The 15,822-nt window shown below is 34.2% G+C and overlaps 1 protein-coding gene across 1 annotated transcript in view; it reads right to left on the reverse strand.

The window, feature by feature from the left end:
- Positions 1–15,822, reverse strand: part of LOC116775138 (division abnormally delayed protein) — a 59,828-nt gene that overhangs the window by 16,780 nt on the left and 27,226 nt on the right. The window contains exon 2 of the mRNA XM_032668000.2: positions 1,686–1,829. Coding sequence (XP_032523891.2) covers positions 1,686–1,829 — 144 coding nt within the window. The remainder of the gene's footprint in view (positions 1–1,685; positions 1,830–15,822) is intronic.

Below are 15,822 nucleotides of genomic sequence, written 5' to 3' on the forward strand. Positions count from 1 at the left end.
GCCTACGTAATAAATTTAAAGTGTTTACCATACATAGAAAATTTCAAGAATTCTCTACATAATTTAATTTTGAATATATTTAATATTCATGATGCAGTAGCCCCATTGATAATATTATCCCCACAGATCCGTGAGAAGGAAGTCTCTAGCGGAAAGCACCGTAACGGTAGATATGGCTGAATAAGTAATCCTTTGCCTCCCCTTCCATTTTGAATATATTAATGACATGTAGCTAATGTCAAAATTATTATTATTTACTGTAGTAAACTGAAAAGGAGTTTGTTTATGTGTTTTATGTTAAAAAAAAATTATATAAAAAGTAATTTGCATTATATTATAATAATTTATTATAATACTTATACTTTTAAACAATTAATTGAACATTGAATAAGTATTAGAGAACTTAAATGATTTATAGCCAACACTGTCTGTCCAATGTGTAGACCGCCGCCGTAAAGTTACAACTCCAGTAATTTATAAACACACTTCTCAAGGGGAACAGAAGTTTATCAGAGTTATGTATTTACAAAATGAATCCCATCATTAAATTGATGCTTGGATTTCTCACTTTAACGACTCCGCCAGCAATTAAACGTTTAATGGACGAATCATTAAATTAATATGAAAATACATGTTAATAAACCTTAACTGTCAACTCCGAATTAATGACGTATTCAATAAAGCTTTAAAAATCTTAATTCGTAAATATAAAATTCAAGATTTTAATTCGAGCGTAAGTTTATTTGTAAGGTGGGCATAGACAAAATTATCGATGGTACATGTTATATTAAAACAATATTTACATCGGTCGAGGGGGGTGTGGAGCGCTACAAATGTTTCTAAACGAGTGTCGTCCAAATCATATGTTCTTGTTATTTTTATAAATAGACTCGTTCAAAGGAATAGAACCTTTATGTGTTTGTTGATAAAAGTTATAATTATGTAATATATTATCAGTTATAATAGTTAGTTGCTAGCTGTAATTTGATCCGTAACATTTGGCCATTGTTTAATGAAACGTTATCCAAAAACTTAGTATTGTCTACGTTCTGATTGAAGTGTTGTGTTCGTGTTTGTTTTGAGCAATAAATCAAATCAATCATAAACAAAATGTAATGTAATCTATGCTGTATGCTACTGATAATATAATTGAAAATCTTTTGTTCGCAATAATTACATCATTCTAAGAGATACCAATTTTTTCTGTTGCAAAGATTAGCGCAAGTTAGCGGAAAACGTGACGAGTCAAACCTTCATATAATAAACGTTGTGATAAAACTGTAAGCTTATATTTATCAAACATGTAAGCGTTTAGAAATATTAACATTTAGATTGCCAATTAAATTAAATATATATATAGATTCTGTATTATAATCGTAAATTAAATATTTTATGTATCCATATAATAAGATTATTCTATACAAATATATATGGAAAGTGATCACGTTTAAAGCTTTGTGTGTTCTTTAATCCCCAATTATTTGTCACAATGCAAACCGCTTGGTTAATATTGCGATGAATGTTGCAAAACGTAAATATTCTGAAACAAAATAAGGCGAACCACAAACTAAACAGAATTTTCTGTTCAAATAGGCTCATGACATTGGGTTTTGGTTCTGGATATAGATATAGATAAATAATTTATTTGATATTTACAGTTTCTTGATATATAGAACCTCTTTTACCTTCAAGTGTTCGTCTAGTTGCCAGCAGTAATTCTGTTATAGGTTTCGTGGCGCTGGACACCCGCTGTTCAGCTGTTTTTCTCAACACACTCCTCAGTTTTAGCTCACCACCTCGTCTGCAACACTGGCCACCGCATATAGAACCTGTGCAAGAAAATAAAGTTAATTTAGCAAAAATATGCTGTATTGAAACGACTCTACCAAAAAAGTACATAGAATGAAGCAAATTTTAATCAATGCTATACGTAGATTTAACAATGTAGAGTTTAGATATAATTTGTAAATGTAACAAATGTTCCGGTTTAATCTTGAAACTGGTCCAATAATGATTTCATTGGTGTTTATGGTTCACGAGTTTAGGCCAGTTCTCACAAAATCCAACAAAAACTACTGCTAGAGCATAAATATTTTTAAAAAATAATAAAACCTCCTCTTAACTTTTGAAATTGTGTGTATAGTTTTAGATTATGATACGAGCAGTGTCAGACCTATATTGGACAAAAATCCTACTTCATATAAAAAATACACCAGAAAAGCTGTTTTTAGCAGTACATCAGCCGTTACATTATACTGTAGACATGCAAAAAATTGTATAGGAACATTTGAAATAAGTTTATATACGTGATTATTTAGTATCATTTGCTCCAATGCCCTTTAGACCTCATGAAGGCATAAAGGATTAAAGGCCGGGAGTTTGTAATAAATGTAATAATTGTGAAAGCGCAAGTAAATAACACAGAATGTGTCATATAAAACAGGTGCCTCCGACGAGGGTCACAGCTGGGAGAACTCAATTTAATCACTTATAGCTCGACTTGGAATACCTTCGTATAACTTTATTTTGTCCGGCTGAAATTTTTACTCTCTGATCGAATCTATTACGCCTGTTTCGTAAGGAATGACGATGTTTCTTTTGGATTAATACATTGCAAATAGTTAAATAAAACAATGTTTATTATTCTATTCTGTAAAGCAAACCTACTTACCTAACCTACTTGGTAAATTGAAATTGGAAAAGTTTTCCGCAAAAAATTAAATTTAACTTGAACCTACAATAACTACGATTCACTTCAAGAAATCCCGGGATTTTATTACAAAGGCGAGGTCATATTTACGAGAATATACTGGAAATGGTCCAAGAACAATCACAGATGAGAGGTGAGTGATTCTGAAGCCTCAGATCCCGAAGCCTCGCAGCAAATCATCAGAGACAATGGAGCGTTCTTTAAACTGTAATTGAATCTCGTTTTTACCGACGTTATTTTTTTTTTGTATGAAACACGAACTTGTTTGAGACCTTTATCATATTATTTTATAAATTTCATTGCTATTACGAATATAATATTCGCATCCGTATTTGTTTAACCTATATTGCGATCATCCAACGAGTTTTCGTAGTTTTCTTTTAAAGTTAAGATAGAAAAATGAAACCAACAAGACATAAATTTTTAGACCAGCTTACGTTAAATATCAAGTGATGAAAGTTATATAAAAGCATCAATCAGGTTCAAACAATTCACAGGAATTTCATAGAGTGAGTCACAATAAGAATTATATAAAACACACAGACTCACAAAATAGTGTGATTACGAGATTATTAATATGTTATATATAAAATCGTGAGATTTGGCAGACTGTCGCTGAGTGTGAACGAACGACTCCAAGGTTAGCGCAGACAAATCTAAAAAACTTTCGTATTATGTACCGTATTTCAAACACGTTAAGATTCATTTTATGTACACTACACTGAATGTTATCTTTAAATTAATAGTGGCATAAAAATTAAACAAAATGTCATTAATTAATTTAATTTCAATTATTTGATTTAAAACGGATGTTATAATTTTTTATTTATTACATCACGGAGACGTCTTTTTTCGAGTTTTTAAGATAAAATTAACTTACTATTATTAATTTATTATAAACTAATACCTACATCTTATATTCTTTAATATATTTTAAAATGAATACTTCGTTATGCAAACACGTAACAATAAGTCGAGCTCTCTGCCACGTAAGAATATTGACAATGAAAATGTTCTTCAACATTAATTAACTAACCATCATGTCCCAATTATGGTTTCGAGATTGTATTTTTTTGTGTAAAATGTTTATCTTTAATCTCTAACAAACGATAAAATTTTACTGGCTTTTTCAACTCTGGTCTGTTTGAAGTCCACATTTATTGTTTACCCTCTGCCAGCAAGCCAAGCCACGGAATGAGGCTGCGGGGTGTCCTTTAATAAACCTACACTATTTCTATAACTCCTCCATAGACCATACTTTATATACCATACTATACTCCTCCATATTAAGTTTCTTTTTATTACTCAATTTCTACATACATAATTATATAATAAGTATGTAAGTGTTTATACGACACGTCTGTACAATTTAAATGGACATATAAGTTTTGAGCAACTTCAATTCAATTCAGCCTACAAGAAATATATGTAAATTAATTATTACGTTCAAAACATTTAAAAGCTCATTTTTGTTATACATAAAGTATACAGAAATAATATTCTGGAAGAGTCTTAAAGCCGGTGGAGTTTCATAGCGTCTAATCCACGCGTTCCGGCTTACGGTGTTTAAGATCACTGAATCCGTATTTTCTATGGAGGCGCCTTTTTTAATATGACTCCATGAGTTATTCACGTCAATACTCCTGGTTTACATACGAATGTAATCTGGCAGAGTATAGCATTGACGAAAATATGAGCTAAATCTTAGATTGTATAAATTAGGGCGAAAAGCAAAACACTTATAGGAAATACAGAGGTCGATTAACAATTCCAAACAAGCCAGAACCGCTGAGAGCTTTGGAATTATATGGAAAATAATAATTCAATTCGTGTTGAATTGATTCCCGGTTCAAATTCATTACCAGATGACGTCTTGACTGCATAAGTCTAAGGATAAATTACGACAAAACTGATTGGTTAATGGTTATAAAGTTGTCTGCTTTTGTTTGATGAAATCGGAAACATATGCTGTACATATTGAATACACTTTATTAAAATGTAATTTACACTTGATGTTGAAACGATTTTCAAGTAAACGAAACATGCTATAGAAATACTAGTTAGTATTAATAATCTTTCGACTCATGGATATCTAATCAGACATAATTTATGTCAGACACCGGCACGACAAATGTCTAGTTTAGTTATTTACGCCAACGCACTGATTATAATGATTCGAGATAGAAATCGTGGTCAGCGTTTGGAAAGGGTATGGACTACTACGTTTTTAAACTGAGTTTTTACTCAATACATCTATAGGACTGTAATTAAAGTATCTACCATATCGTTTTAATTTACACTAATGTCACATAGAAACTTAATTTTTTCCAATTGAATCCTCTTAAAGTATACAATGCTTTTTTATCTTTGATACCAGCAGGTGACGTTACCGGAAAAATAAATACAAAAATACATTTATTAAGTATTACGCAGAACGGAATCGTAAATATGAACGTGGGTTGATTTGAATATTTTGGATATCCAGATGATTATCTCCAAAGTGCTGTAAAATATAAATAAAGCAATTTTACGACGTTCATTCTGAGCGTGCGTCTGTAAATACATATTTCTAAATCTATTAAAACTATTGTTAACATTTTATAACATACAACATTAAAGCAGATAGCATTTTAATCCCACTTAATATGTTTATTTGTGGATGTTGTTTAGTATGTGGAATCGTAAACAGACCTGTAATGTCCTGACCAAGATTGAAATAGACCGATAATTAAGGATTTCTAGTCGATCAAAATTTACTTATGATTATATTGATGAAGGAAATTTTTCTATTAATGAATAAGTAAAAACAAGTTAAACAGAAGACAATATGGTTACTCAAAACTCAGAACATAGTTGATTTAAAATGTAAATATTATATATAATAATAATGTAAGTCTAAACTTATATGTGTAAATGTTTAGACAATTGTTGTGTGTATATCTGTGGTAAAGAATTCGCTTTATTTCAATATGAACAACGATTTAACTTAGTATATGGTATTTGAGATTTATACAAGTATATACGCTTGTGTGAGCACAGTACGCATGACAAGTAAGTAAGTATGACAGTATTTTATATAAAGGTAGGTTAACTAGCTACAGGATTTGAATTGGCAACGTAATGAGGCTTGAAGAGCTTGAACTTGTAGAATATACATATATTGAGGAATTTACATAAAACATGAACAATATCAGTATCCATTATGGATTTACACTTTTAGTTAGAAATAAAATGTGAAGTTTTCTTTTTAATTTTGCATGTTAAAGCGATTTAGCTAGTCATTATGTGTGTATAACTTCAATAGCTATATTACCAGCCAATCTAAAACTAAACAGCTAAAACCGCGGCACGCAGCCAGTATCAGATATAGCTAAAACAAGCCTGCAATATTACAGCGCTATGCCAATAACGCTGTTTACAGAACATCTATATTAAGTTCGGTGGGTTCAATGTTTAGTCCTTTCGAGTTTCGTGTTGTGTTACCAGAACTTAAAATTTATTTTCGTCCGTTTATATAATCTGTTTAAATTACTGTTAAGGATGTGATTCGTGAAGTGTTTACAGATTCACTGATTTTTTTGTGTTTTTTTTTTTTTTTTAACTTTAATTGAATCTTTTTTACGAGTGCCAAGTATTATATGTAGTATTTATATTATAGATAGTATTTTCTCTAAAATTTCATATTTATATCTAAGTTGGATAGAAATAGCAAAAATCATACCGCAGCCGCAGACATTTCTGTTCGTTTCACGCTGCAGATAAAACATGAAAGCTGAATATTTCGATGCAGATACGTTAAATTGAGGTCGTTGTGAATGTGCATTATATCACACGTCCGCATGCTGTGTTCCCGAACGATATATCAACAATTATCACACAAGAACACATCACTAATGCTTTAAAAAAAATCTCTTAGGAATTAATATAATGTACATGAAGTATGTATTTTATAGACTGAGAGACAACGTTTGTGGTTCATGTAATTTTCCATTTGAATCTCTTTTATCTCACAGCCCTTTGATATTTATCACGTTAGGGTTAGGGGAGGAGGCGAGTCTGAGTTCACTGGTTATGAATCATAGATCATACCAGTTCGAATGAAAACAACGAGAAGGAAATACTATTTATTTTACTATCGCAAAATAAACTCGAGTCTAGTTTTGGTACTGTAGTGGAAAACTTGGTTAGGGTTTCGTAGAATTAATTGTTTTATTGAAAACTAGCAGAAAAAAGTTATATAGTCTGTATATATATATGTAGTTATTTTTCCTAAACTGTAGTTATAGTGCGAGGATTCATTTCAATGCAATATTTTAAAAAACTCAAGACCTACATCCACATTTAAATGTGTATAAAATATATGTACATACTTCACAGCATTTTTCCTATCTCTTACAATGTATTCGCTTAGTTTTTCCCTCTTGAATAGTAAATATACATATAACAATAACTTGTTAACTATTAGAAAATAAAATAATAATTAAAATGTTTATTACAAGTGTTTTATTATATAAAGATATTATTTATGTTTAATAAAAAATACCTCATAGTAGAAGTCCATTGTTAAAGATCCTATAAGATGTACAACAATCGAGGGTCTGGAATTTCGACAACTTTATTATTTCCCTAGAGGACGAATTTCACAATGTTTTTTACTAATTTTATGACAAGGTCACTCTTATACAAGACATGATATTGATTATTTTATACAGAATATATTGAGGCAAGAATTTCGCTTGCTTTAAATTGTTTATTCATGCGAAATTTTCACTTCTATAAAAAGCACAGACTATATTGATATTTAAGGTAACAAGAGTTTTAAAAGGTCGTAGTTATATACAAAATATAATTTATTGAACAGTGACATGTTAATATCGAGACGGTATAAAATTATAGTGGCTGAAACTTACATACATTTATATATTATTTTTAATATAGAAGTAAATCTTGTTTTTTTTTTTTGGTATTCATAATTGATTGTTTGGTAATATAGTTTTTAAATGTTGGCAATACTGAAATTAGAAATTTAAGTGATTGCACAGATAACAAACTGTGCATTGCAATGTAAATGTTAGTTGTTGCCGGTCGTTAATGCCGATGGTAATTTATTCATTGTTTATATCTCTGACTGTGATACACTTAACTACTTAGATGGTATAGTTTAAATTTTAAACATAAGATATTTTATGGAAAATATTTATGAAGAAAATCATCTTATCAAAACAATAATGACATTTTAGGACAATTGTTTAAATTATACAGCCAATATATTTATTACGTGAAACTTTTTGTTTTTTTTTTATTTTAGATCGTGCTCTTCGACTAAAAACCAGTTGGCTGAAAATGCTTTAAATCTATTTTGTATGATTTGAAAGATTTCAAACAACAATTATTGCGGTCTATTAAAACTCATCTCTCGTTCATTTAATTAAAACAAACTTGCATTCTACTTTCGTTCGATTACTTCCTAGCATTTATTTATATCTCGTTTATCTTACTTTTTTAGTCTCTATTCTACTAAAGAATAGCTCGTGACAAAAGGTCGAAGCTGAGTAAACGAGCCAAGGTCAAGTTTAGACTCGCATTTCCGCCCTTGAAACAAAAAGATCAAATGTCAGGCTCATCCGTCGTATATAGTATACAGGGTGTATAATATCCGTTACAGACAGAGATAGCGATTAGCGTGCAACTTAAAAATGAACTGACACATACAAATATATAGGAAATTGTTATGGAGACGTCTCGGCAACTTATTATTTTGTGACTTAAGAAAGAATAATATATAGAGAAACCTCATATAAAAATATTAGATGCCAATTTTTTCTGCAATTGTGCTTTGGCTATTAAATTAAGATAGAGTTGATAGACCTATTTGATTTTTCGATAATTATCAAGACAACGGGTTTTGTGTATTAAATAAGTTCAATAATTATTTTAAAAATAATTAAATTAATGTTATATAGTATTCAACTTTTCCATAAATTGACAAAAGTGCTTCATTCAGCCGAAAGCTTTACAAATAAGTGTTTCAGCGACATTAAATCATTTGTTATATCTGTGTCAGGGATTCGCAGGTAAACTGTCATATTTTTTTTTTATAATGTGTGCAGTTTTTTTTTTATTCTAAAAACGACAAAAGTTTTTCCCATTCTTCCATGTGCTCTTGATGTAGTTATTTTGTTATCTATTGTATTTCAACCAGCGTGTTCACACCTAAACACTTGAAATAGTAACAAAACACATGGCGTATATTGAAATAGTTACCGATTTAAATCATTCATGAGCTTCAAATGATATCGCACAATATGCAGGAGGTTTTTTTATGAGTAATATTTCTTCAAAATCAAATTAAAATAATTTTGTCCATCATTAAAATATTACTTTACAAATTTCCAGTGGTCTATAGTGCCTTAAGTGTATGTATGATTTTCAAAAGATATTAGTAGAGTCCCTAAGTAGTCCATTTTCGCAACACAATATCAACGTACACTATCAGCGTTTCATAATACAGTGTCTGATTTCTGTGCTACAGACAATAATATAGCTATATATTATTAATTATAATTTGAATATTTTTGATTACAATCGAGGGAAATATTGTTTTATGTGCATATATGTGACTTATATTGAAATTTTTAATTCAGAAAGATTTGAAGACTATATATATATCATTGCATTCACTTTTTTAAAGCTATGTGGACATAATACGTCACATTTGATTATTTTAAATAACTTTAACACGGAACAGAAACCAATAAAAGGTACATTAAAAACTATTTTCATAACCAATTTCGTTACCAATTTCCATTGTCGTAAATAGATGAGGCGACTTATATGTTAAATGTTTCGTTATTTAATCTGTATACTGCTACTTTTTTCTTTAAGCCATGGCTTCATTCGCACTGGAATTGTATAATATTTTGCCAATGTCGACGTCTTTATTTGTTGGACGAATTATATTCTTGAGTACTGTGTGGAGGAAAGATACTGCTACTTAGAGTATTTATGTCCAGATGACTAAAATACAATTTAAATGTAATCCATACATATGTAATGCGAGATTAAAAATATCAGACAAAGCCTGTATCAATAGTTTATATGAATGTCTGCTAAACATCAGTTCAATATATAAATGCTGTTTGCATTTTTGTAATATTCATTTGTCTTGTATTTACAGTCATTGCCCCTACCGAGCTCATGTTGCAATACCTCATTCTTATTTCATATTGAACGGAATCTTGGCTCGCTTTTAGGATTCTTAATTTTTTTAAATACTCCCGCATATTACGTACTAACATTTATAACCAGAGGGTGTCCTACTAAGTATTTTTCCGATATTTAGCCTTGGGCATACGGGTACGCGACCCCGGATCCTCGAGCCACCACTTTCATACCTCTATCCTCAGTCCATGAAGGTGGTGTCCTGTACCTCCCCTCATTCCCCTCCCTAACCTCTTTCCCCCCTTCTCTATCTTTTCCTTTCCTGGTTTTACCCGTAAAACGGGGTTTTGGAGGTCAGACGGCAGTCGCTCCGTTAAAACCACTCCCGCCACTCTTATGGTTGCAAAAGTTTATGGACTGGGTACGGCTAGGGCGTCGCCGAGAAACGACGCGCAGGCACATCGCCCTACACCTGCGATAAGTGGGCAAGGGCTACCGTGTCAAGTACGGGCACGGCTAAAGACGTTAGTACCCCAAAGGAAACTCCGCTTTGCAACGTGGAATATTGGCTCTCTAACCGGACGATGCAGAGAACTCGCAGATGTACTCATGAGACGTCGGGTCCAGTGTGCGTTCCTCCAGGAAACTCGCTGGAAGGGCAATAAGTCTCGGAACATCGGACAGGGTTACCGGCTGATATACACTGGGTCGCCTTCAGGTAAAGCTGGTGTAGCGGTAGTGCTATCTGAAGAGCTTCAGAATGGTCTTCTTGAAGTTGATCGTCGCTGCGACCGCCTGATGCGGGTGCGGGTACTGATCGAGGGAGTGATTACTAACTTGATCAGTGCTTATACTCCTCAGGCTGGATGTAGCGGGTCCGAAAAAGAGTCATTCTGGGAGCAATTTGAAGAGGTTCTACGTGCTATACCAGCTGCTGAAGTAATCATAGTTGGGGGGGACTTAAATGGCCACGTAGGTAGGGCTGCGGAAACGTTTGACCGTGTACACGGTGGTTTTGGTTATGGTCGCCGCAATGCAGAGGGAGAAAATATTCTCAGAACCTGTATTGCGTCTGACTTAGCCGTCGTGAACACGTTCTTCCAAAAGACTCCACAGCACCTTATCACGTATAAGAGCGGGTCCCACTCAACCCAAATAGATTACCTGCTGACCAGACGGTGTCATATCGGCAAGGTGACTAACTGTAAAGTCATTCCTGGTGAAAGCCTGACGGCCCAACATCGACTTCTTGTCATGGACTATGTCGTTACCGCGAAAAAGAAAGTGGCCGAGAAACGTAAGCCTCGCATCAGGTGGTGGTTGCTGAATGGAACGATGCAGACCAGCTTTCGGGCAGAGGTTGAGAGTCAAAATCTGTCGACTAATACCGAAACTGCTCAGGAAGTTTGGGATCGAGCCCAGTCAGCAATTATCACAGCAGGTAAACGAGTTCTAGGCCTTTCTAAGGGAGGACGGGTCATTGACAAGGAGACATGGTGGTGGAATGACGAAGTGCAGGAGGTGATTCGTGAAAAGAAGACTGCCTTTAAGAAGTGGCAGCAATCAAACTCTCCTGAAGACAGACTAGAGTACATAGCAGCGAAACGTGCCAGTAAAAGGGCTGTTGCCAGAGCCCGCAGTGATAGGTTATCACCATTATATGATACACTTGAAACTGCGGAGGGGCAGAAGCTCATTTACAAATTGGCACGAGCTCGGGATAAGGCGACGCAAGATATCGCAAAATGTCTTAGCGTGAAAGATTCCCAAGGCACGTTGCTGTGTAATCATGCCTCTGTGAAGGAGAGATGGAGATGCTACTTCAAGGAGTTGCTAAATACTCAGCACCCGTGCAGTCTTCCAACCGAAATACCTCCTAATCTTGGACTTATTGCCCCGATAACACTTGACGAAACTCGGAATTGTCTTCGACGCATGAAGAATCGGAAAGCGGTGGGACCTGACGATATTCCGATCGAAGCGTGGAAATCATTGGGCTCTCTTGGTGTGCTCATACTGACGGACCTTTTTAACCGCGTCTTGAACACTGGGACTATGCCACATCAGTGGCGTTATAGTTACATTACCCCTATATACAAAGGCAGGGGCAGTGTTCAAGATTGTGGTAGTTATAGGGGCGTTAAGATCATGAGTCACACCATGAAGCTCTTTGAGCGTATGATCGACCTCAGGCTCCGCCGAGAGTGTACTGTCTCGGAATGTCAATATGGATTTCAGCCAGGATCGGGCACCTTGGACGCCATCTTTGCCATCAGAACTCTGATGGAGGCATACAGGGAAAAAAGGAGAGCTCTGCATGTCGCATTCCTAGATCTGCAGAAGGCCTTTGACTGCGTGCCTCGTCAATGTATCTGGTGGGCATTGCGATTCAAAGGGATCCCTGAGGCCTATATTGACATCATCAGAGACATGTACCGCGATTCCGTTTCAATGGTTAGGACTGCTGTTGGCGATACAAAACCCTTTCCGATCTCAGTAGGGGTTCACCAAGGCTCGGCTCTTAGCCCCTTCTTGTTCAATGTAGTGCTGGACACTATCTCGGCTAACATCCAGGACCAGCCTCCTTGGCTGATGATGTATGCCGATGACATAGCGCTCATTGATGAGAGCAGGTTGACGCTAGAGCGAAGAGTGAACCTCTGGAAGGGTACGCTTGAGAACGGTGGTCTTAAACTAAATGTGACGAAGACCGAGTACATGGCTTGCGGAAGCCCGGACTCTTGCACTATCCATATAGGTCCTGAACCAGCCGTTAAGTCGGAATCGTTCAGGTACCTTGGATCTATTCTGCATGAGTCCGGAGGCATCGATCACGATGTCCAAGCTCGGATCAGCGCTGCTTGGGCGAAATGGCGTGAGGTCACAGGTGTGGTCTGCGACCGCAGAATACCGCCCAAGCTCAAGGGACTAATATACAAGAGCATAATCCGACCGGTTCTCTTATATGGAAGCGAATGTTGGCCAACACTGTCCAGGCACACTCAGGAGCTTCACGTCACGGAGATGAAGATGCTGAGGTGGATGTGTGGCGTAACGCGGGCTGACCGTATACGTAACACATTTATCCGAAGTAGTCTTGGAGTCCGTGACGTAGCGGATAAGCTTCAAGAGAGTCGCCTGAGATGGTATGGCCACGTTGCACGCCGGCCTGAGAATTACGTCGGAAAAATTTGCCTTGATATGTCGGTCCCTGGAGCAAGACCCCCAGGACGCCCAAGAAAGCGATGGCTGGACACCGTGAAGCAGGATATGAGAGCCAATGGACTTACCACCGCGGATGCTAAAGACCGTGCAAAGTGGAGGAGTTTGAGCAGGAAGGCAGACCCTGGCTAATGCTGGGATAATTGCCAGGAAGAAGAAGAAGATTACGTACTAACATTCTTTTAAACTTAGTTTTATCGGAAAGACATCAAAGATCAGATTTCGTTTTTTGTAAGTATTTACACGTTTTTCTTTATTCAATCAACATGCCGGAGGTTCCTTTCGGCGAAAACCTCGTATGTTATCTGATATTCATAACCTATTTATATTCAATTATAATGTTATGAACCTCATTAAGATTACCGAAATAATATATTTTTATATCTTTATATGGATAAGGAGCAACAAGGTTACGTCTTTTTGTGTTTCAGAATACGCAGAATGAATGAAAGTAATTAATATTTAATATTAATTAACTTTAGGTTTAAAAAACCTTAAAAATAATTATATGAATGTTTAAATATATTAATTTTATACGATTTCTTAATGCGTTCAGGATTTAATTCGTCGAAAATAACAAATTTCGTTGAAGATTACTCTGTAAGTCTGAATAGATGCAGTGCCCTTATATTACAAGTTACAATATTGTTAATTGGTTACAAGTTAAAACCTTCACATAGATTAAGTCTTCTACCCCAACTTAATCAAAGTTAAGTCAAAATTTCATTACAACATAAACATTTTTTACGACCCCTCCTGTTTAGTTTATAGTATGGAAATAAACAAATCATTTTCAGGAATATGAAGTTGACAGTGTATTAAATACCGTCAGTCTGTAAAACAAGGACATGTCGATCTGTGAGCGGACAGTTTTATTTTTATTTATTTTTTTTATCAAAAAATCCAATTCCAGTCAGTCATTTTGCTTTCATAACGAAAATATTGCGTTCCGTATTCACACAGATCGATTTTTGGAATAGATTTTAATCAATTATATAATACTGTATTAATGATTCAAATTAATTTTATGAGGAACTAAGATTTTTATGAAAAAAAAAAAAAAATATTACAATATGATTTAAATTTTTCGTTAATAGCTCAATGTCTTTATAGCCTACGCGATATTTTAATTTAACTAATAACTTCTCATTTTTTTAAACTGTGGCTTCATTCGCACTGGAATCGTGTAATATTTAAAACATGCCAACGTTTTTATTTGTTTGGCGAATTTTAATAACTTCCCAACTGACACTATGTATATGAAACATTGTTTTGTCTGATGTAAGGAAAAAACGTTTTACAGCTAAGAAATTTCAGCTAGTTAACTAGCTCTAGCAAAAATCTTAAGAAATCACTGCAGTTTTGTTAATTGCGATATCCGTTAGACATCTGGTACATTCATTAAACAAGCGTCTTTACGTTTGCTTAATAGTAATTCCTGAATACTTAAAAAATAAGCTCATGTACAGTAAATAAAGCTATCATAACATATCCCGTGAGGTTAAACCTCAAAGGACTTCAAAAGGTAAAGCCTTCAGCGTTGCATATACGTACATACAGAAATACAGTTCTATACAAAACGCTTATAATAGAAGATAGGTTGACAATATAAAAGCCAATATTAACCTGTTCTTTCGAGTATACAGAGTATTGTATTGTTATAATCACATTATTTAATATCTCACAAGACTTTTCAGGCTTCCTCTTATAAATTAAACGCTTGAGTGACATGGAAAAACTTAATTTTATTTCAAAAGCATATTGCTATATATCTTCTAAAGACGTCGATACAACCAAAGAGGCATAATATAATACTTTTTTAACTTCTACTACCTTGAATAGCTAACACAAACTTATAATGAATCTACCAACTCCGGCAGTTGAGTGGCTTATATACATTAATATGACTAACACTAATTGTTTTCCGTCAAAAAATATTATTTCAATAATAAGTTGAGCGCTATTGATAAGTAGGGATTAAGTTTCAGAAGGCATCAAAGCAAAGCATTCACTATGTATGAATATTTTGCCGTGGCTATAAGGCGAGGACTTCAAATACTGAAGTAATACATCTCAGTCCCTTATAATAAAACCAAAAAGATAAATAAAGTTAACGAAGCATTCGTCTAATGTACATGATGCAGGAAATATTGATACTTTAAGGTTCATCTACAGCTATAAACATGTTTCCAGTAATCGTGTGAGGTCCATTAATGTTATATATCTAAGTACATATCTCTCCAATATATTACCGTCAATAATCTGCGATCTCATCATACTTTGTTTATTATAGCTGATGTATTATGTATGGCCGGTTATTGGCTGTCAGCGCTTTCCTAGAAGCCGGAAGTAACACGATAAATTACTATACACTATACCCTAATAATGGTTAATTCAATTATATATCGTTTGCTACATGTTTCCCGCCGCGTTGCTTGCTATATTATAGTATACATGTTTTTTAATACAATAATAATGATTTTATAATAGTTTTTGAATTTTATTGAATATGCACTTTTTCTGATTTCCTGATCCTGTTTCAAGAGTTGTGGAAAATTTGGTGGCATTAGGGTTGGCCTATACCAAACGCCACGTGTCATTTAATACGCTGTATGTGTCCCGTAATAAATAGATATATTTAAATAAATTTATTTATTATATACCCATATATTAAATTAGATTCACTACTAGCATTAGTCAGTAACGACGGCAAAAAAGTTGACCTTTGT

This window comes from Danaus plexippus (assembly GCF_018135715.1).
Source record: "Danaus plexippus chromosome 3 unlocalized genomic scaffold, MEX_DaPlex mxdp_25, whole genome shotgun sequence".
NCBI lineage: Eukaryota > Metazoa > Arthropoda > Insecta > Lepidoptera > Nymphalidae > Danaus > Danaus plexippus.